This window comes from Phocoena sinus, chromosome 1, assembly GCF_008692025.1.
Source record: "Phocoena sinus isolate mPhoSin1 chromosome 1, mPhoSin1.pri, whole genome shotgun sequence".
In the NCBI taxonomy this organism is placed as follows: Eukaryota; Metazoa; Chordata; class Mammalia; order Artiodactyla; family Phocoenidae; genus Phocoena; species Phocoena sinus.
In genome coordinates this window covers 171631678-171653272 of record NC_045763.1, presented here as the reverse complement: position 1 = coordinate 171653272, position 21595 = coordinate 171631678, and the positions used below count along the sequence as shown (strand labels likewise).

The window sequence follows — 21595 nt, the reverse complement described above, 5'->3', positions numbered from 1 at the left end:
TCTTGATAACTTCCATATGGCCCATCGGTGTCTTTGCATTTTAACAGCCTGATTTTGTACATTTTAAGCACCAGTAAATTTGGAGCAAAACCCACATCTGAACTTGCTTGCATGTAATACACGTTGAACAGTATAAATGGGCAGCCTTTTCTGTACTCTTCCTATGATACCCAGGATGACTTTCCAGTGCCTGCACCAATGTTCTAGAAAGAGAACCAAGTGAGAAGAAAAAAAGAATCAACCAGTGATTTACTCAATGTTGTCAAAATATATTTTTGGGAGAAAATTGGCTGCCTTTGTTTTCTCACAGAATGAAGTCTGATTTCACTTTTTCACCAACTGTTTTGGCATCTGGTAGGCAGGAATTCTGCTAAGCAGAAAGCACGGAATGGCTCTAGGACCGTTCGGACCCTAACTGTCGATTGGGCCAATCAGCTGCCTTCTGTTTAGCGGGTGGGGCACTCAGAGATGCTTCTGGGGTCTGTTGAATAAAAAGCAGCTCACGTGAGCTGCGGCTGGCGTGTGTGACTGAACGTTTTACTTGGATGCTTCTTGCACAGTGTGTGAAGACGCTGCGCTTCTCAAGTTTAAACCATATGAAAACTGGGTCTCCTCTGACTAGCTTGGCATCTATGAAATGGCTCGTTCCTTATTTTCCTCCTAACTTGTTTGATTGTTTCTTCCATTTTTCGCTCAGTAGCATCCCCAAGGGGGCTGGTCATCTGTGGTCTTCAGTTTTTGCCTCTCTCTCTCTCTTTTCTCCTTACGTGACCACACTCAAACTCCCTGCTTCAACTTCCCTCATAGATCTTTCCAGAAAATTTCAGTCACTTCTTAATCCAGCTTCTGACTAGACATTTTCACTTAAAGTGCCAAATAATATTTTCTTCTGCCATTCTGCTATCTGCTCCTCCTCTTGAATATATTTTTGAAAGCTTTAAAAATGTTAATCTTATTCTTTACTTTTAACTTTTCCTCCTTCTTTTTTAAAAATTGAAGTATAGTTGATCTACAGTCCTGTGTTAGTTTCAGGCATACAGCAATATGATTCAGTTATACATACATATATATATTATTTTCCAGATTCTTTTACCTTATAGATTATTATAAGATATTGAGCACAGTTCCCTGTGCTATACAGTAGGTCCTTGTTGTTTATCTGTTTTACTATATAGTCGTGTGTATATGTTAATCCCAAACTCCTATTTTATCCCTCCTCCCCACTTTCCCCTTTGGTAACCATAAATTTGTTTTCTATGTCTGTGAGTCCATTTCTGTTTTATAAATAAGTTCCTTTGTATTCTTTTTTTTTTTAGATTCCACATAAAGTGATATCATATGATATTTGTCTTTCTCTGTCTGGCTTACTTCACTTAGTATGATAATCTCTAGGTCCATCCGTGTTGCTGCAAATGGCATTATTTCATTCTTTTTTATGGCTGAGTAGTATTCCATTATATATATATATATATATATATATATATATATATATATATATACTCCTCTGTTGTTTCTTGATTTGCTTGCAGAATGGCACCATGACCAACAAATTGGTCAAGCCAGATATCCTGAAAATACCCACAATACTTTCCTTTTACTCCCCTACATGTAGCTGACTACTGAGTCCTGTAGTTTTTGTGCCCTGGTATCTGTTATATCTTTCTGATATTCTTCATCTGACCCCGGCTGCATGAATTCAGATCTTCATTATTTCTTGTCAAGGCTGTTGCAGAAGCCTTGGAACTATTTTATTTTCTATGTCAGGCTCCTTTGTCCTTTCCTCTGTTCTTCAAGAGCAGGCAATTTTTGCTGAAATGATATTTAAATAGAATTTCTAAGCTTTTAAGCTGAGAAATAGCTTGGGAACTACTATGGATTTATAGAAGAACATCTAAAAAGAGTTGGTGGAGGAAAAGTGGATTAAGGGGATAATACTGGTTCAACTTTTTTCTTTTGATAAATGAAACATTGATATTTGAATAAATTTTTCTTGTGGTGATCTCTCCTTTCAGGAGGAAGTGTTGGTACTCAGTTGAGACACCATATGGACACCCTACTTTTTTGGCACTTGGCACTACAACCTGGACCTTCATATAGTCTTAACACTGGATAATTCTGTCCAGAGTTTAGATAAACTCCTCCTACCTTGCTGCTGGTGGCACAGCCAGCAACTGTGCAAGCTTTCAGCTGGTATGAATATTCCATAAAAGGTTGAATTCCTTTCGTATCAGAGAAGCTCAACGATGTTCCTCGAAAACGTTCAATTCCATCTCGGAGAAGAATGTAGTAAATAATAGGACCTAAAAGAGGCAGAGAAAGGCCTGAATTTGAGTGTCAGACTCTTTTAACTGTTTTTAAACAAATCAGATGGCTTAGAGGTCTGAAGAAATGGGATAATATAGCATTATTTAATTTTTTTTTTTTTTTTTTTTTTTTTTTTTTTTTTTGCGGTACGCAGGCCTCTCACTGTTGTGGCCTCTCCCGTTGCAGAGCATAGGCTCCGGACGTGTAGGCTCAGCAGCCATGGCTCACGGGCCCAGCCGCTCTGCGGCATGTGGGATCTTCCCGGACCGGGTCACAAACCCGTGTCCCCTGCATCGGCAGGCGGACTCTCAACCACTGTGCCACCAGGGAAGCCTGCATTATTTAATTTTAAATTGCTATTATTTTGCTATGTTCAAGCAGCTCTTAATTACACTCACTCTTATGGAGGAGATGGATTCTTGACATAAATAATCAGTCAGTTGTTTCTTTCCCCTCACTATCAAACATTGACTTTCAAAACTATTCTGCCTTCCCATAATATGCTTTTCTTATTTGAAAGCAGCTCAGGCATATGTTGGGATTCAAGGAAAATAATTTTTGGCTAAAAATTTGTGAGGGCTATTTCACAAAATGAATGATTGGTTGACACATACCTGAAGTTTCCTTTACCAGCAAATACTTTTTAGTGGTTAGATGCATGCCAATTAAATGTAGACTACACTAATTTCAATTTCCTTATGGATTTACGGGATTATGTTATTTGAATTTTAAAAATAGCTTAATACCATTTGGTTGTATAGGCTTCTTCCAGTTGAGGACTATTACATCATCAAGATGATCCATTTTGGTCCACCTGGGGGGGTTCACTCCCTCAGGCACATCTTCTTTTGTTGTGGCCCTAACAGCCTTGCTGAATCCTCGCCCATAGCTATTCCAGGCAGAAATCCTATACTCGTATGTCATGTAGGGCTCCAGGTTCACATCTGGAAAGACAGAGAATCGGACAGCGGGGTTTGTAAAAATATTTATTTTCTTACCATCATATCAAAAATAAATATCAAAACCTTAAACATTTAAAAATATATGCTCAATGCACTAATCCTATTGTATGTAAATAAAGCTCTAAGATCTTTACTTTCTGAGTCATAAAAAATATTACAAGTGCTTATTAGCTGCAGAGATATGAAACTGCACAGAACAGAATTCACCTATTTGAGTAGAGAAATATGGACACATTAAAGAAATGATTGAAAAGTAAAAGCGCTAGACTAAAGTACATTAGATGTTAATGCTTCCCAAGTTCATGATCTCTTTACTTCTGTATGAGGCAGGTTTGGCAAGATTCTTTTATAGTTTTATTATTATAAATTTTACCAATTATTACATTGTCAATATTACTTAAATTATTACATGAATTATAATGTAGTTGTCATGAGATACAGGACTTGTAACTTAGCTTATCATAGTACAATTTTAATGAATAAAAATGAATTCACACTCTACTATATGTACCATGAATAGTGTACTATATATACTTCCTTCATCTTCTCCCAAACCAGAACTGAAACCAAGCCCCAAAACCACCAATCTAATTAAAACAACAAAACCAACCTGCTGAGATTTTTGGCCTGGCAAAACTTTTATTAATCATCCACGTGATTCAACGGTGTCCCAAACATCTTAGTTCAGTTTTGAGCTTTAATAACTTTGGAAGTACAAATGCCACAAATTTACCAAAACATTCCTTGAAAGTTTAATAATTTAAATCTGCTTTCCACTTATTTAATTCTGTGAATTTCGAAGATGTACATCTGTATTTTTGTGTGGCAGTTTCTGGATGATAATCAGACAGGGGCATCAGAAGAGGTCCTCCTGGCCACCTGCTCTATCTCCAATGGATGCAGCATTAATTCTCATTCCATCCACTCGGGTTATTTGACTACATTCTCCTTACATGCATCTCCTTACAATAAAGCCTGCCCTGCCTCTTTTATAGAGTTTGTATGAAAATAAAATGCAGTAAGTTATGCCGCAGAAATTCATAAAATGTAAACTGCTATACAAATGTATTTCTGTCTTCATTTTTTCCAGTAAGAGGGTATTTGCTGCTTTGTACCTGTGAAGACCACCAGTGGGTCCCCAGATCCCCCTTCTTTCCTGGTCAGAGACCTCTTGGCCAGAGTCTACATTTCCCAGTTTTCTTGGCAGTCTGGTGTAGTCACACGACTGGTCTCAACCACGGAAGGAGTGTGGAAGTGATGTGGGTAACGTGTGCATCACTTTCTGAAGAGGAAATCACTTGCCTTCTGTTAGCACTCTTACCCCTTCTGATGGGCTGGAACTAAGGATGTTGGGACAACCCAGGCTGTACCACTTGGAAGCATGAGGAGGAAACCAGATCCTGAATGACCTTGTGGGGCTGAGCTGCCCAGACCGTCCGTCCACTCACCCACAGATGGTAACTATATTTCTGAACCTCTTGCTATAGCAGATTAAACTATTCACTGCGAATAACTGTTATTGTGTAGCCTTCAAGCCTTAACTGTTATTGTGTAGCCATTTCTAATTTCAGCTGTGGCAACTGTCCACATTTTATTCCTGTTCTTTCCTCCACTGTATTTCATTCTTCTCCTTTTTGACTCTCTCAAGTCTTAGCCTTACTTCTATATTTTCCTGTGAGGCCTGGTCTTTCAAAGATGTTCCCAGCCCATAAAAGCATTCTTTTTGCTTTACACATAAGGAATCACTTGTTGAAATTTTACCTTTCCTCAATCATCTCTCTCATTTCTCAGAGCTCTTTTTTTCTTTGCCAGAATTGCCAACTATTCTTCTTCTTTTATTTTTAACTTTTTATCTCAAAATCATTCTACATGTTACAGGGGGCTAATATTCTGATAAATGAGGGTGTTGGGTTTTGGGGCGGTATGTTTGCTCAATATTTACTTGTTAATTGCTGAAAGGTCCCATACATATTTGTCTCCAATCATTTTTTTTAGCTAACAGAGCAATCCTTCCAAAAATGTGTATATAATTGTGTCATCCCACTGCTTAAAAAGCTTCACTAACTATCCATTCATTGCGGTATAAAGGTAAATTCTTTAGTGTGGCCTAAAAGGCCTTCATAATCGGACCCCCGCTCTTTGGCCTCCTCTCCATTACTTTCTCTGTCTTATATGTGCTACATCCGTATCAAGATACTTGCTTTTCAGACCTGCTGGGCTTCCTCCTGCTTCCTGCACTTTGCATGTGTTGCTCTCTCTGCCTGGCCGACCTCCCCTTAAACTGATAGGCTCTAACTTGCCCTTCAGTTCTTTCCTTGGGCACAGTATCCTTCTTGAAGTCTTTCCAGTCTGGGTTAGGTGTCCTTGCAATAGTCTTCCAAAGCATCCTATGCTTATCTCTATCATAGAACTTACTTGCACATCGTTTCTTATATTAGAGGTAATTATGTATTAATTTCCCTATCTCTTCATATTAGCTTCAAATCCTGATGGAATTTCCTACTAGTTTTCAAGTTATTGGTCCTCATATACTGACTGGTTATTAGTAAGGATTTAATAAATATTTTTGATAAATAAATGATTGTAAGAACAAATGAATTTTGGTCAGCACTGGTGGTTGTAGCTTTTAATTGTCAATTTTAAAAATGGTTGACTTTTCTTCTAAATTGGCCTCAGTGGAATTTGTTTGAGCAGCATTTGAGTGCTTAATTTTTTTTCATGAAAAGTAAAATTTTGTTATTTTTCATATTCAATTTATAGTGTTTTCTGGTAGGCAAACCGATCTGAAATATGGATGTTAAAAGCCCCTGCAATATTATATCAGTGGGTGGAAACAGCTATTCTCTTCTGGAGAGGTCTACTGCAAATATGTCTTAAAAACCCTTCAAAATCTGGACCTTGATTACCAAGGGCAGATAAAAGCAGAGACCTGTCTTAGAAGAAAACCAAGTAATTTTGGGGTTGTTTTTTTTTTAAAATATTTTTGTTTTGTTTTGTTTTGCGGTACGCGGGCCTCTCACCGTTGTGGCCTCTCCCGTCGCGGAGCACAGGCTCCAGACGTAAGGCCCAGCGGCCATGGCTCACGGGCCCAGCCGCTCCGCGGCACGTGGGATCTTCCCGGACCGGGGCACGAACCCGCGTCCCCTGCATCGGCAGGCGGACTCTCAACCACTGCGCCACCACGGAAGCCCCCAAGTAATTTTTTTGTTTGTTTTGTTTTGTTTTGTTTTGTTTTTTGCCCCCAAGTAATTTTTAAATGAGGGTTCATGACTTAAATCTATAACTGGGAGTGGGAAGAGATTAGTGGTCCAATTGTTTTCTATCCGAGGCTTTTCCTACCTAAAGGCATTCCAATAAATATTTTTTTGTTCGCTTACAGTGTGCTAAATCAAAAAAATAAGGTAAAATTAAACAGGAATGTTCTATTCATGTGGATACTTCAATCTGGTAGAAGAGACGAGACAAGTGTCCAGATGCCTATGACACATACATGGTAGAAGTGGTGAACGGCATGGCCGTGTGTCACAGGAGCACAGAGGAGAGAGGGGGCTGGACTTGGGAAGCCTAAACTGAGAACGTGAATTCTGACCTTGGCCTTGAGTGTGATGGTTAAGAAGAACATTTCAGGTGGAAGGAACTGCTTGAGGGAGGTTTGGAGCCCTCCGAAAGGAGCCCTATACCATGTGGAGTCCACTACATCCGCAGCTCCTAAAGGTGACATGATTTGAACCTGACTATTACCACAACAAGTTACTTTTACAGATCTGACCTTCAGTTTCCTCATCTGTGAAATGATCATCCTTACCCGATTGCTTTACGGGTAAATTAAGATAAGGTTTAAAAATGTTTAGCACAAAGGAGGAGTGGCAGAGGGAGGGACTGGGAGTTTGGTTAGCAGACTGAAACCATTCTATATAGGATGGATAAACAACAAGGTCCTACTGCATAGCACAGGGAACTATATCCAATCGCCTGTGATAAACCGTAATGGAAAAGAATATTAAAAAATGAATGTGTGGATGTATAACTGAATCACTTTTCTGTAAGCAGAAATTAACGCAACATTGTAAATCAACTGTACTTAAAAAAAAAAACTGTCTAGCACAGCACTGGAACTAAGTAATACTCAGTAAACTTTATCTCTATTCCTTCCTTCCCTTCCTAATCTACTCCCTCTCATCCCAGTATCCCGCTTTACTGTTTTCCTTCTCAAGGTTTGTCATTATCAGCCCCCATCGGCTGGGTAAGGCAGAGTGATGAGTCATGATGGGATACAGTGGTTTTAGTGTTTATTTGACCTCAGCTGGCTTGAATTACGTCACTTAAATGTATTCCATTTGACTCTAAACAACAGGTGTGTGTACAAACACACGTCTAATTTTTCAAAAAACAAACTTAAGCAGGGACTTACGTAAGTGGATGAATAATAAAAATTTAATAGCTGGCAGAACTATTTTGGAGATGATCCTACAATTTACAGCATCTTTCACCTGACTCAGCCAAGCCTAAGAATCACTATTTTGGACTAATGCAGTAGGGGCTAAGATGGGGCTTGGAGATGACTATTTTCAATAACCATGTAGGTTCTTGTTCCCAAGATGCTGGTCATCTTGGGGAAACACCAGGCTGCAGGAGAGCACAGTCTCTGGCCCCAGACCCAAGATCAGGAAAGTGATACTGACTTCACTGCGCAGTCTGTCCCCTCCTTGGAATGACGCCGCCAGGTCTTAGTGACCAGACAGGTTTCTACCTCTTTTCTGCTTGGAAGAATAACAACATTCATTCATGGCACTTATTGAAAGCCTGCATTCCAACTTTTGAGAAAGAAAAGTAGGCTCATTGCAAATTAACTGGAGATACCATTAAAGGTCACATAACTAATTTATTTCTCTGTTCTTCATTCTCTACAGGCTCACTTTAAAATAGAGTACATCCTTGTTTAAAGTTCGACTCTGAAAAACTTTAAACTACGAACTTTGACCAGATCCAGATTGTGCCTCGAACCGCCTGGTAACTCTCTGGCTCGTAAGTATGATGGAATTAATTGATATGAGGTGAAGGAGGGAGTCGAGGTCAGAGTGAAATAAATCTGCGTTTTCAGCAGCTTTTCACTCCCCCTTCTAAGCCGTGGGCAGGTGGCTCCCTTTCTGTTACCTGCGAAGGAGAGCGTGTTTACACTTCCCATATGAACAGGCTCTTCAGCAGATGAGCACATTTCTTCGACTGATGCCTTCCCGATGGAAGTGTGAGATCCTCTTATCACAGTACAAACGTGACTGGTAAAGTTGAAGTCACACCTGCCGCAGTGCGCTGTGGCTTCCATAGACGCGGGGCAGACGGTCCCGCAGACTTTGGTTTCCTAAGTCAAGCGGTAGAGGTGGGGCGGGCGGAAGGGAATTGAAAACGTTCATTTAGACACGTGTGGCATAGGTGTTTACGACTCTCAAATGAAATTTTCCTGTGCTTAGTTCATGAATGAACACCTCAAAATTCATAAAAAGAAATGAGGGCAGTGTGTATACTAGAAAGAGCAGTTACTTTGAAATGACACAGATCTGGATTCAAAATCCAGTTTTGCAACTTATTGGTGTTGTGACCTTGAACGAGTCTCTTATCCGCTCAAAGCCTCAGCTTCTTCTGTGAAAGAATGGAAATTCAATTTACTATGCGGGTTTGTTTGAATGACTCAAATGAGATAACGTAAATGCCTTACACTTAGTAGATATGCTATAAATAATCACAGGAGTCGTTATTTTATTATTGTTACTTTGACACTTTCCTAATGGAGTTTTAGACAAAATAAAGAATGTGAAATTTGAGAATCTGCACTTCTTGTGCTCTTGGGAAATTTGGACTAATAAGAAGTATTCCGCATCCAAGTTTTAGAAAATTTAAATATTTCATGAACTCTCATTATAATCATTATTATTTATATTTATAAACTTTTTCTCTGGTGAATCTCTGGACATTTTATAGCTATTGATAAATACTAGTAGGCGCTAATCTCAGAAAATGAAATACTTCATCATCCCAAATTACAGGAGATATAAATAAGGCAATATTCTTATAAGGCAAAGCTCTACTTCATCTTCCCTTTATATAGGTAGCATAACTTATTTAAAATCATTTTTGTTATTTAAAAGTGATCTACATTCAGTCTCTTTACCTAAAATAAGTTAAATTATTTTCCCAACGATGATCAAAGTAAAGCTGCCTCAGAAAAATATAGCTGGATTTCCATTTAAGTATGGTGAATCGAACATGTGCATTTATCGTCATTTCCTCTTAAAGCCCAACCAAATGAAAATAAAGGAATATGGAAAGTCCAAGGAAACAGGAAGGGAAGTAACACACGTTTTTGGAAGCTCGGAAGTGGATGGATGTGGCAGAGACAAGGCTATGTGCCCAGGAGTGCCCATTTTTGCCTTTTCTCCCCTGGAACGCTAGATTTTCAAGTCCAGCTACAATAAGAAGAGCCATGTGACTAGAAATGTCTGGGCGACTGTGTACAGGAGAGATGCCTTCTGTATCCAGGGAAGACGCATACATGTGCAGTCATCCACTCTCTCCCTTTTTCCACTGTGAAGCCCCACAAGATGGAAGCGACTTGGGTTCCTGAGATGTTGCATGAAGGAGATCTGCCAGTCTCACACTGGACTGTCACAAGAAAGGTTTAAAAAAATTCATTCTGTTGACCCATTCCGTACATGAGTATGTCTGTTTTCACCTCAGCATAGTCCAGTGTATTCTGGCAAAAACACAAATTAGTACTTTGAAGTTGGATGTTGTCTTAACAATAACAAAACCCTAAAGTATATGGCATTGGCTTAGGGTTAAGCAGGCCATGGCAAAGAAATACGTACTGGGTTTTGGGAAGCTGAGGAGGTCTGTTGTACTATGGCTAAATATTCTGCAAACTCTGCCCTGGGATAACTGTCAAAGCAAGTCAAGTGTTCCTGAGCTCACCACTCTGGGGAAGACATCATAGCTTAGAACGTGAGCAGTATGTGTGCTGTTAGAGCTGCATTTGGCCAAGGATTAGAAAAATGAGGAAAAACGTAGAAAATAATTGGTGAAACTAAAAAAAAAAAAAAAAAAAAAAAAAAAATAGAGGGCTTCCCTGGTGGCGCAGTGGTTGAGAGTCTGCCTGCCGATGCAGGGGACGCGGGTTCGTGCCCCGGTCTGGGAAGATCCCACATGCCATGGAGCAGTTGAGCCTGTGAGCCATGGCCGCTGAGCCTGCACGTCCGGAGCCTGTGCTCCGCAACGGGAGAGGCCACAACAGTGAGAGGCCCGCGTACCGCAAAAAAAAAAAAAAAAAAAAAAAAAAAAAAATAGAGAGGGTCCACTGGAAGATATAAGCCAGGAGCCAGAGTGGGAAAGCTAAATGCAATTCTGCATATTGCACAGTGAGAACCCCAGCCCTCCTTGCTACTGGATACTCCATATGGCAGCCAGGCATGTATGCCATCCCGATGTAGGATGGAGTATTAAGGATACTTCTTTGAGTATTAAAATAGTACCAATCTTAAACCATAATGGAAAAGAATATATATATATATATAACAGGATCACTTTGCTGTACAGCAGAAATTAATGCAACATTGTAAATCAACTATCCTTCAATAAAATAAACTAAAAAAACTAAAATTTTACAGGCAAAAAATAGTACCAAACAAATGAGACAATTCAAAGAATAAAGCAAACAATTAAAAAAAGCAACAATGGAATGAATATTTACAGAATGATTAAAAAAAGACGTTCCACGAATGAAACAAGAGTAGAATGATATAAGTAATAATCAGCAAACAAGAAAGAGCACTTAAAAACTAAAAAATAATATGATAGCTAAAAACACCCCCACAAGAAATCAATAGAAAGGTGGAAAGATGTAGTTAAGGCGATATCTCATCACATTGAAAAAGATGAGGAGTTAATCAATAGGCAAGAAACAAGAAGAAAAAATTAAAACATCAGTTTAGAAAGTCCAACACCAAAGTGATCAGTGAAAACAGACAAAAGAAGGGGCGGGGGACCTTGAAGATGGCGGAAGAGTAAGACGCGGAGATCGCCTTCCTCCCCACGGATACACCAGAAATACATCTACACGTGGAACAACTCCTATAGAACACCTACTGAAGGCTGGTAGAAGACCTCAGACCTCCCAAAAGGCAAGAAACTCCCCACGTACCTGGGTAGGGCAAAAGAGAAAAAGAAAAAACAGAGACAAAAGAACAAGGACGGCACCTGCACCAGTGGGACGGAGCTGTGAAGGAGGAAAAGTTTCCACACACTAGCAAGCCCCTTTGTGGGCGGAGACTGCGGGAGGCGGAGAGGGGAGCCCCGGCTCCGCGGAGGAGTGCACAGCGACGGGTGCGGAGGGCAAAGCGGGGAGATTCCCGCACAGAGGATTGGTGCCGACCAGCACTCACCAACCCGAGAGGCTTGTCTGCTCACCCGCCGGGGCGGGCGGGGCTGCGAGCTGAGGCTCGGGTTTCGGTTTCGGACGGAGCGCAGGGAGAGGACTGGGGTTGGCGGCTTGAACATAGCCTGAGGGGTTAGTGCACCAAGGCTTGCCGGGAGGGAGTCCGGGGAAAAGTCTGCACCTGCCGAAGAGGCAAGAGACTTTTTCTTCCCTCTTTGTTTCCTGGTGCGCGAGGAGAGGGGTTTAAGAGCGCTGCTTAAAGGAACTCCAGAGACGGGTGCGAGCCGTGGCTAAAAGCACGAACCCCTGAGACGGGCGCGAGCCCCCAGAGACGGGCGGGAGACGCTAAGGCTGCTGCTGCCGCCACCAAGGGGCCTGTGTGCGAGCACAGGTCACTCTCCGCGCCCCTCTTCCGCGGAGCCTGTGCAGCCCGCCACTGCCAGGTCCCCGGGATCCAGGGACAACTTCCCCGGGATAACGCACGGCGGGCCTCAGGCTGGTGCAACGTCACGCCGCCTCTGACGCCGCTGTGCCCCTCCCTCCCCCCCCCCCCCCACCCCCGGCCTGAGTGAGCCGGAGCCCCCGAATCAGCGGCGCCTTTAACCCCGTCCTGTCTGAGCAAAAAACAGACGCCCTCCAGCGACCTACACGCAGAGGCAGGGCCAAATCCAAAGCTGAGCTCCTGTGAGCTGTGAGAACAAAGAAGAGAAAGGGAAATCTCTCCCAGCAGACTCAGAAGCAGCGGATTAAAGCTGCACAATCAACTTGATGTACCCTGCATCTGTGGAATACCTGAATAGACAAGGAATGATCCCAAATTGAGGAGGTGGGCTTTAGGAGCGAGATCTATGATTTTTTTCCCTTTTCCTCTTTTTGTGAGTGTGTACGTGTATGCGTCTGTGTGAGATCTTGTCTGTATAGTCTTGCTTCCATCATTTGTCCTAGGGCTCTATCCATCCATGGTTTTTTTTTTTTTTTTATAATTTTTTTTCTTAATAATTAATTTTAATTGTAATAACTTTATTATACTTTACCTTCGTTCTTTCTTTCTTTCTTTCCTTCCTTCCCTCCTTTAGACAACGAATCACCCCAAATTGAGGAGGTGGTCTCTGAGAGCAAGATTTATGATTTTCCCCCCTTTACCTCTTTTTGTGAGGGTGTATGTGTATGCTTCCGTGTAAGATTTTCTCTGTATAGCTTTGCTTCCAACATTTTCCTAAGGTTCTATCCGTCCCTTTTTTTTTTTCTAAATATTTTTTAATTCAATAACTATATTATACTTTTTTATTTGTACTGTATCTTCTTTCTTTCTGTCTTTTGTCCTTCTTTCCCTCCCTCCTTCCTTCCTTCCTCCCTCCCTCCCTCCTTTCTTTCCTTCTTTGCTTCTTTCTTCCTTCCTTCCTTTCCTCCTTTCCTTCTTTCTTTCCTCATACTTCTACTAATTCTCTCTACTTTTTCTCCCTTTTATTCTGAGCCGTGTGGATGAAAGGCTCTTGGTGCTCCAGCCAGGAGTCAGGGCTCTGCCTCTGAGGTAGGAGAGCCAACTTCAGGACACTGGTCAACAAGAGACCTCCCAGCTCCACATAATATTAAACGGCGGAAATCTCCCAGAGACCTCCATCTTAACACCAGCACCCAGCTCCACTCAACGACCAGCAAGCCACAGTGCTGGACAACCTATGCCAAACAACTAGCAAAACAGGAACACAACCCCACCCATTAGCAGAGAGGCTGCCTAAAATCATAATAAGGCCACAGACACCCCAAAACACACCACCAGACGTGAACCTGCCCGCTAGAGAGACAAGATCCAGCCTCATCCAGCACAACACAGGCACTAGTCTCCTCCACCAGGAAGCCTACACAACCCACTGAAACAACCTTAGCCACTGGAGACAGACATCAAAAACAACGGGAACTACGAACCTGCAGCCGGCAAAAAGGAGACCCCAAACACAGTAAGATAAGCAAAATGAGAAGACAGAAAAACACACAGCAGATGAAGGAGCAAGATAAAAATGCACCAGACCTAACAAATGAAGAGGAAATAGGCAGTCTACCTGAAAAAGAATTCAGAATACTGATAGTAGGATGATCCGAAGTCTTGGAAATAGAATGGACAAAATGCAAGAATCAGTTAACAAGGACCTAGAAGAAATAAAGATGAAACAAGCAACGATGAACAATGCAATAAATGAAATTAAAAGTACTCTAGATGGGATCAATAGCAGAATAACTGAGGCAGAAGAACGGATAAGTGACCTGGAAGATAAAATAGTGGAAATAACTACTGCAGAGCAGAATAAAGAAAAAAGAATGAAAAGAATTGAGGACAGTCTCAGAGACCTCTGGGACAACATTAAATGCACCAACATTCGAATTATAGGGGTTCCAGAAGAAGAAGAGAAAAAGAAAGGGACTGAGAAAATATTTGAAGAGATTATAGTTGAAAACTTCCCTAATATGGGAAAGGAAATAGTTAATCAAGTCCAGGAAGCACAGAGAGTCCCATACAGGATAAATACAACGAGAAATATGCCAAGACACATATTAATCAAACTGTCAAAAATTAAATACAAAGAAAGCATATTAAAAGCAGCAAGGGAAAAACAACAAATAACACACAAGGGAATCCCCATAAGGTTAACAGCTGATCTCTCAGCAGAAACCCTACAAGCCAGAAGGGAGTGATGAAGGAGAAAAACCTGCAACCAAGACTACTCTAGCCAGCAAGGATCTCATTCAGATTTGATGGAGAAATTAAAACCTTTACAGACAAGCAAAAGCTGAGAGAGTTCAGCACCACCAAACCAGCTTTACAACAAATGCTAAAGGAACTTCTCTAGACACGAAACACAAGAGAAGGAAAAGACCTATAATAACGAACCCAAAACAATTTAGAAAATGGGAATAGGAACATACATATCGATAATTACCTTAAATGTAAATGGACTAAATGCTCCCACCAAAAGACACAGATTGGCTGAATGGATACAAAAACAAGACCCTTATATATGCTGTCTACAAGAGACCCACTTCAGACCTAGAGACACATACAGACTGAAAGTAAGGGGATGGAAAAAGATATTCCATGCAAATGGAAACCAAAAGAAAGCTGGAGTAGCAATTCTCATATCAGACAAAATAGACTTTAAAATAAGGACTATTAGAAGAGACAAAGAAGGACACTACATAATGATCAAGGGATCGATCCAAGAAGAAGATATAACAATTGTAAATATTTATGCACCCAACATAGGAGCACCTCAATACATAAGGCAAATACTAACAGCCATAAAAGGGGAGATCGACAGTAACATATACATAGTAGGGGACTTTAACACCCCACTTTCACCCATGGACAGACCATCCAAAATGAAAATAAATAAGGAAACACAAGCTTTAAATGATACATTAAACAAGATGGACTTAATTGATATTTATAGGACACTCCATCCAAAAACAACAGAATACACATTTTTCTCAAGTGCTCATGAAACATTCTCCAGGATACATCATATCTTGGGTCACAAATCAAGCCTTGGTAAATTTAAGAAAATTGAAATTGTATCAAGTATCTTTTCTGACCACAATGCCATGAGACTAGATATCAATTACAGGAAAAGACCTGTAAAAAATACAAACACATGGATGCTAAACAATACACTACTTAATAATGAAGTGCTCACTGAAGAAATCAAAGAGGAAATAAAAAGATACCTAGAAACAAATGACAATGGAGACACAACGACCCAAAACCTATGGGATGCAGCAAAAGCAGTTCTAAGGGGGAAGTTTATAGCAATACAAGCCCACCTTAAGAAGCAGGAAACATCTCGAATAAACAACCTAACCTTGCATCTCAAGCAATTACAGAAAGAAGAACAAAAAACCCCACGGCTAGCAGAAGGAAAGAAATCATAGAAATCAGATCGGAAATAAATGAAAAAGAAATGAAGGAAACGATAGCAAAGATCAATAAAACTAAAAGATGGTTCTTTGAGAAGATAAACAAAATAGATAAACCACTAGCCAGACTCATCAAGAAAAAAAGGGAGAAGACTCAAATCAATAGAATTAGAAATGAAAAAGGAGAAGTAACAACTGACACTGCAGAAATAAAAAAAATCATGAGAGATTACTACAAGCAACTCTATGCCAATAAAATGGACAATCTGGAAGAAATGGACAAATTCTTAGAAATGCACAACCTGCCAAGACTGAATCAGGAAGAAATAGAAAATATGAACAGACCAATCACAAGCACTGAAATTGAAACTGTGATTAAAAACCTTCCAACAAACAAAAGCCCAGGACCAGATGGCTTCACAGGTGAATTCTATCAAACGTTTAGAGAAGAGCTAACACCTATCCTTCTCAAACTCTTCCAAAATACAGCAGAGGAAGGAACACTCCCAAATTCCTTCTACGAGGCCACCATCACCTTGATACCAAAGCCAGACAAGGATGTCACAAAGAAAGAAAACTACAGGCCAATATCACTGATGAACATAGATGCAAAAATCCTCAACAAAATACTAGCAAACAGAATACAACAGCACATTAAAAGGATCATACACCATGATCGAGTGGGGTTTATTACAGGAATGCAAGGATTCTTCAATATATGCAAATCTATCAATGTGATAAACCATATTAACAAACTGAGGGAGAAAAACCATATGATCATCTCAATAGATGCAGAGAAAGCTTTCGACAAAATTCAACACCCATTTATAATAAAAACCCTGCAGAAAGTGGGCATAGAGGGAACTTACCTCCACATAATAAAGGCCATATATGACAAGCCCACAGCAAACATCATCCTCAATGGTGAAAAACTGAAAGCATTTCCACTAAGATCAGGAACAAGACAAGGTTGCCCACTCTCACCACTCTTATTCAACATAGTTTTGGAAGTTTTAGCCACAGCAATCAGACAAGAAAAGGAAATAAAAGGAATCCAAATCGGAAAAGAAGAAGTAAAGCTGTCACTGTTTGCAGATGACATGATACTATACATAGAGAATCCTAAAGATGCTACCAGAAAACTACTAGAGCTAATCAATGAATTTGGTAAAGTAGCAGGATACAAAATTAATGCACAGAAATCTCTGGCATTCCTATATACCAATGATGAAAAATCTGAAAGTGAAATCAAGAAAACACTCCCATTTACCATTGCAACAAAAAGAATAAAATATCTAGGAATAAACCTACCTAAGGAGGCAAAAGACCTGTATGCAGAAAATTATAAGACACTGATAAAAGAAATTAAAGATGATACAAATAGATGGAGAGATATACCATGTTCTTGGATGGGAAGAATCAACATTGTGAAAATGACTCTACTACCCAAAGCAATCTACAGATTCAATGCAATCCCTATCAAACTACCACTGGCATTTTTCACAGAACTAGAACAAAAAATTTCGCAATTTGTATGGAAACACAGAAGACCCCGAATAGCCAAAGCAATCTTGAGAAAGAAAAAGGGAGCTGGAGGAATCAGGCTCCCTGTCTTCAGACTATACTACAAAGCTATAGTAATCAAGACAGTATGGTACTGGCACAAAAACAGAAAGACAGATCAATGGAACAGGATAGAAAGCCCAGAGATAAACCCACGCACATATGGACACCTTATCTTTGATAAAGGTGGCAGGAAAGTACAGTGGAGAAAGGACAGCCTCTTCAATAGATGGTGCTGGGAAAACTGGACAGGTACATGTAAAAGTATGAGATTAGATCACTCCCTAACACCATACACAAAAATAAGCTCAAAAGGGATTAAAGACCTAAGTGTAAGGCCAGAAACTATCAAACTCTTAGAGGAAAACATAGGCAGAAAACTCTATGACATAAATCACAGCAAGATCCTTTCTGACCCACCTCCTAGAGTAATGGAAATAAAAACAAAAATAAACAAATGGGACCTAATGAAACTTCAAAGCTTTTGCACAGCAAAGGAAACCATAAACAAGACCAAAAGACAACCCTCAGAATGGGAGAAAATATTTGCAAATGAAGCAACTGACAAAGGATTAATCTCCAAAATTTACAAGCAGCTCATGCAGCTCAATAACAAAAAAACAAACAACCCAATCCAAAAATGGGCAGAAGACCTAAATAGACATTTCTCCAAAGCAGATATGCAGACTGCCAACAAACACATGAAAGAATGCTCAACATCAATAATCATTAGAGAAATCCAGATCAAAACTACAATGAGATATCATCTCACACCAGTCAGAATGGCCATCATCAAAAAATCTAGAAACAATAAATGCTGGAGAGGGTGTGGAGAAAAGGGAACACTCTTGCACTGCTGGTGGGAATGTGAATTGGTTCAGCCACTATGGAGAACGGTATGGAGGTTCCTTAAAAAACTACAAATAGAATTACCATATGACCCAGCAATCCCACTACTGGGCATATACCCTGAGAAAACCAAAATTCAAAAAGAGTCATGTACCAAAATGTTCATTGCAGCTCTATTTACAATAGCCCGGAGATGGAAACAACCTAAGTGCCCATCATCGGATGAATGGATAAAGCAGATGTGGCACATATATACAATGGAATATTACTCAGCCTTAAAAAGAAACGAAATTGAGCTATTTGTAATGAGATGGATAGACCTAGAGTCTGTCATACAGAGTGAAGTAAGTCAGAAAGAAAAAGACAAATACCGTATGCTAACACATATATATGGAATTTAAGGGGAAAAAAATGTCATGAAGAACCTAGGGGTAAGACAGGAATAAAGACGCAGACCTACTGGAGAACGGACTTGAGGATATGGAGACGGGGAAGGGTGAGCTTTGACAGGGAGAGAGAGAGTTATGGACATATACACACTAACAAACGTAGTAAGGTAGATAGCTAGTGGGAAGCAGCCGCATGGCACAGGGATATAAGCTCGGTGCTTTGTGACAGCCTGGAGGGGTGGGATAGGGAGAGTGGGAGGGAGGGAGACGCAAGAGGGAAGACATATGGGAACATATGTATATGTATAACTGATTCACTTTGTTATAAAGCAGAAACTAACACACCATTGTAAAGCAATTATACCCCAATAAAGATGTTAAAAAAAAAAAATCCCACTCTAGTAACACCACCAAAAAAAAAAAAAAAAAAAAAAAAAGAAGGGGCAAATTATCAAAGACATAATAATATAACAGTCCCTGGAATTGAAGGCCATAGACCCCAGCCTGCAAAAGTCCACAAAAAGTTTATCATTATGAATATTAAGAATACTGATGATAATAACATCTACATAGAGGCACATTGCCATGAAACTTTAGAGAAGCAGAATAAAGAGAATGTCTTAAAAACTGTCATAGGAAAAACAACATGGTTACCTACAAAGAAACAGGAATCAGAATAGCAATGAAAATTTTAAAATGCAGAAATGCCTTCAAAACTGACAGCTTAGGGAAGATGGGCTGGGACAGCTGTGCAGAAATCCCACAGTGACCCAGTCCAGATTGGAGCAGGAATTGGAAGACTCCAGGAAAGAGGTCTTCAGGAAACAAAATGGAATCTATGGATTGAACTTTACCTATAACACACTGCGTGATTCAGCATTCAGAAAATCTCCTAATCATAATCATTTAAATATGAATGTTAAATACAACTGTTAATCGGCCTTCACAGAGCCAATTCAAGCCAACTTAAAAGATCCCGGTTATATCCTGAACATCCTCCTTAAATATGGAAGCTGTCTCTTCTTGACCAAAATGAGATGCCTGGGAATCCAATGTGAGGTGGGCAATAATGAAACACGTCGTTGTGAGTGATGGTGTCATTTCTGAAACCAACAGGTTTTCTATCTTCATTCTTCAAATACGAGTGCCCCTTTAAGGAGAGGTTTTTTTATATAGAAAACTTTTTTAAAGGCACGTTCTTACAACATCACCAGCTCTTTAAGACCAAAAAATCCTAAGTATTTAAGAAAAATATCCTAGTCTAAACTTCTGAAAACACTGGCCTGGAATAAATTTTGGAACATAGTGTCGGATAGATTTCTTTCATAGAACTGACTGAAGTTGTGTTCAAATCAGATCGATTCTTAAAAAATTTTGTAGACAAAACCTTACTATTTTTGTTGGGTGTTTTGTATGGTTATTCACTTCATGAAGTACCTACTCTCTTCAACAATTTTATGTGTAATCTGTTTTTCCTTTCTTTTTTTAATTTTAATTTTATTGGAGTATGGTTGATTTACAATGTTGTGTTAGTTTCAGGTATACAGCAAAGTGATTCAGTTATGCATATCTTAATATTCCTTGCCACAAAGTGCTTGCTGGGGCCTTAAAAATCTCAAGACTTATGGTCCATTCGACAGACCATGATGTCCACACAATGATTGTGTAGTTGCCTCACTCAGCAAGAGCTCTTCTATCGTCTGTGACCAAAGCACCGATATTTAGCCATCTCTTAGTGACAAATTACTACCAAACATAGTAGGGTGTTTGTTTTTGAAATGCCCATAATCCTTTCCTTAAACTGGTAGGTTTCTAGAGTGCTGGGTCAAGTTTAATGCTAACAAACATGGCATGGCTGTATGTGGAGCATCTCAACGTACAAACATAAATGATGCACCCACAGGCCTATTCATTTTTGTGGTTGGCTGGCTTTTGCTGATCTTGCACTGTCTTAAGGAATATGACAGAAACACAGTGAAGTGAATCTGCTGTATGTAAGTTCTCTATGAAAGGAAAGCGATGGTCTATGGTTGGGGGGCTAGAGAAAAAAAGCTGAATTTCCCTTCATCTCCCTCCACAGCAACATGCCGGCTCAGACTTTCTGTCTGCAGTAATCTGAAGTGCTGGTAAAGCTTCCTGAGAACAGCTAATCATTATTAATTCTTTTAGAATTCATTGCAATAACATCAATCATAGCGAACTCATTTGGTATTAATATGGATGTAATGTGAAAATGAATAATGCACACAGGAGTTTTTATATTCCTATTTTAGAAAAATAGTTATGAACAATGTATTTCTCTTTCCATTGTCAAATCAGCCCGAGAGGTTTTCTATCAATTACCTTCATCATCATTCCAGTTGAAATCTTGTCAGAGCAAACATATTTCAAAGGATTATATCCAACTCCATTACAGCATTTCTGGCTCTTCGGAATAAGTTCAGTCTCACAGCATTTTACTGGCACTGGGTCATTCTTTTTAACATGTGCTTTAGACTCTCCACTGGAAGCAGGGCAGCATGTGGTATCTGACATATTCATATAATCCTGCCCACAGCAGAACATCCCTGCAACAATAAAATGTTACGTATGAATGTGAGATAAAACAACAGAAGAAAACTGAGGCTGCTATAAAGTTTGGTATAAAAATGTCAGACTCAGGCAGTTCCTGAAACGGTATGAGGGCTCAGGTAGCATTTCCCTACCAAGGTGATTTAAATGTACAGTGAGGGGTCCTTCTGACCAAGAGCACCAGACGCTAATTAAGTAAAGAACACACAGGAGGAAGTGTTCTAAAACCATTCAGCAGGGGGCCAAATTTCTCCTAAGCGCCATAAAAAATGATCTGACTTCTGTCATGAGAACTGCCTGCCCATTTTGTGATGATAACATCTTGTTGCAGAAGAAGGGGTAGTTAAACCACAGGAACTCAGAAGAAACCTTTAGAAATTCACAAGGGAGAAGGGGTCACCCAAGCACTCTGGGATAAGAGGCTAGACAGTGGAGAGGTAGCGCCATCCTAGAACTGGAGGCTTTGCGTAAGCGTCTTGTAAGTTTCTGCCTGCCTTTGTCTAAGATACAGATATTTGATTCTTGTGAATCCAGCAGCAACTGTAACCATTCTTTGGTCATGAGATGGATTTGTATTCAGAACCAGTTGAGTGCACTCACGGATCAGGTGAGCCATTTGGCCA

At 40.0% G+C, this 21595-nt stretch overlaps 1 protein-coding gene across 1 annotated transcript in view; it reads right to left on the bottom strand.

Annotated features, from left to right (window-relative positions):
- The window catches only part of USH2A (usherin), an 815986-nt gene that overhangs the window by 181466 nt on the left and 612925 nt on the right, over nucleotides 1-21595 (bottom strand). The window contains 4 exon segments of the mRNA XM_032639255.1: nucleotides 2146-2300; nucleotides 3051-3248; nucleotides 8421-8625; nucleotides 20745-20968. Coding sequence (XP_032495146.1) covers nucleotides 2146-2300; nucleotides 3051-3248; nucleotides 8421-8625; nucleotides 20745-20968 — 782 coding nt within the window.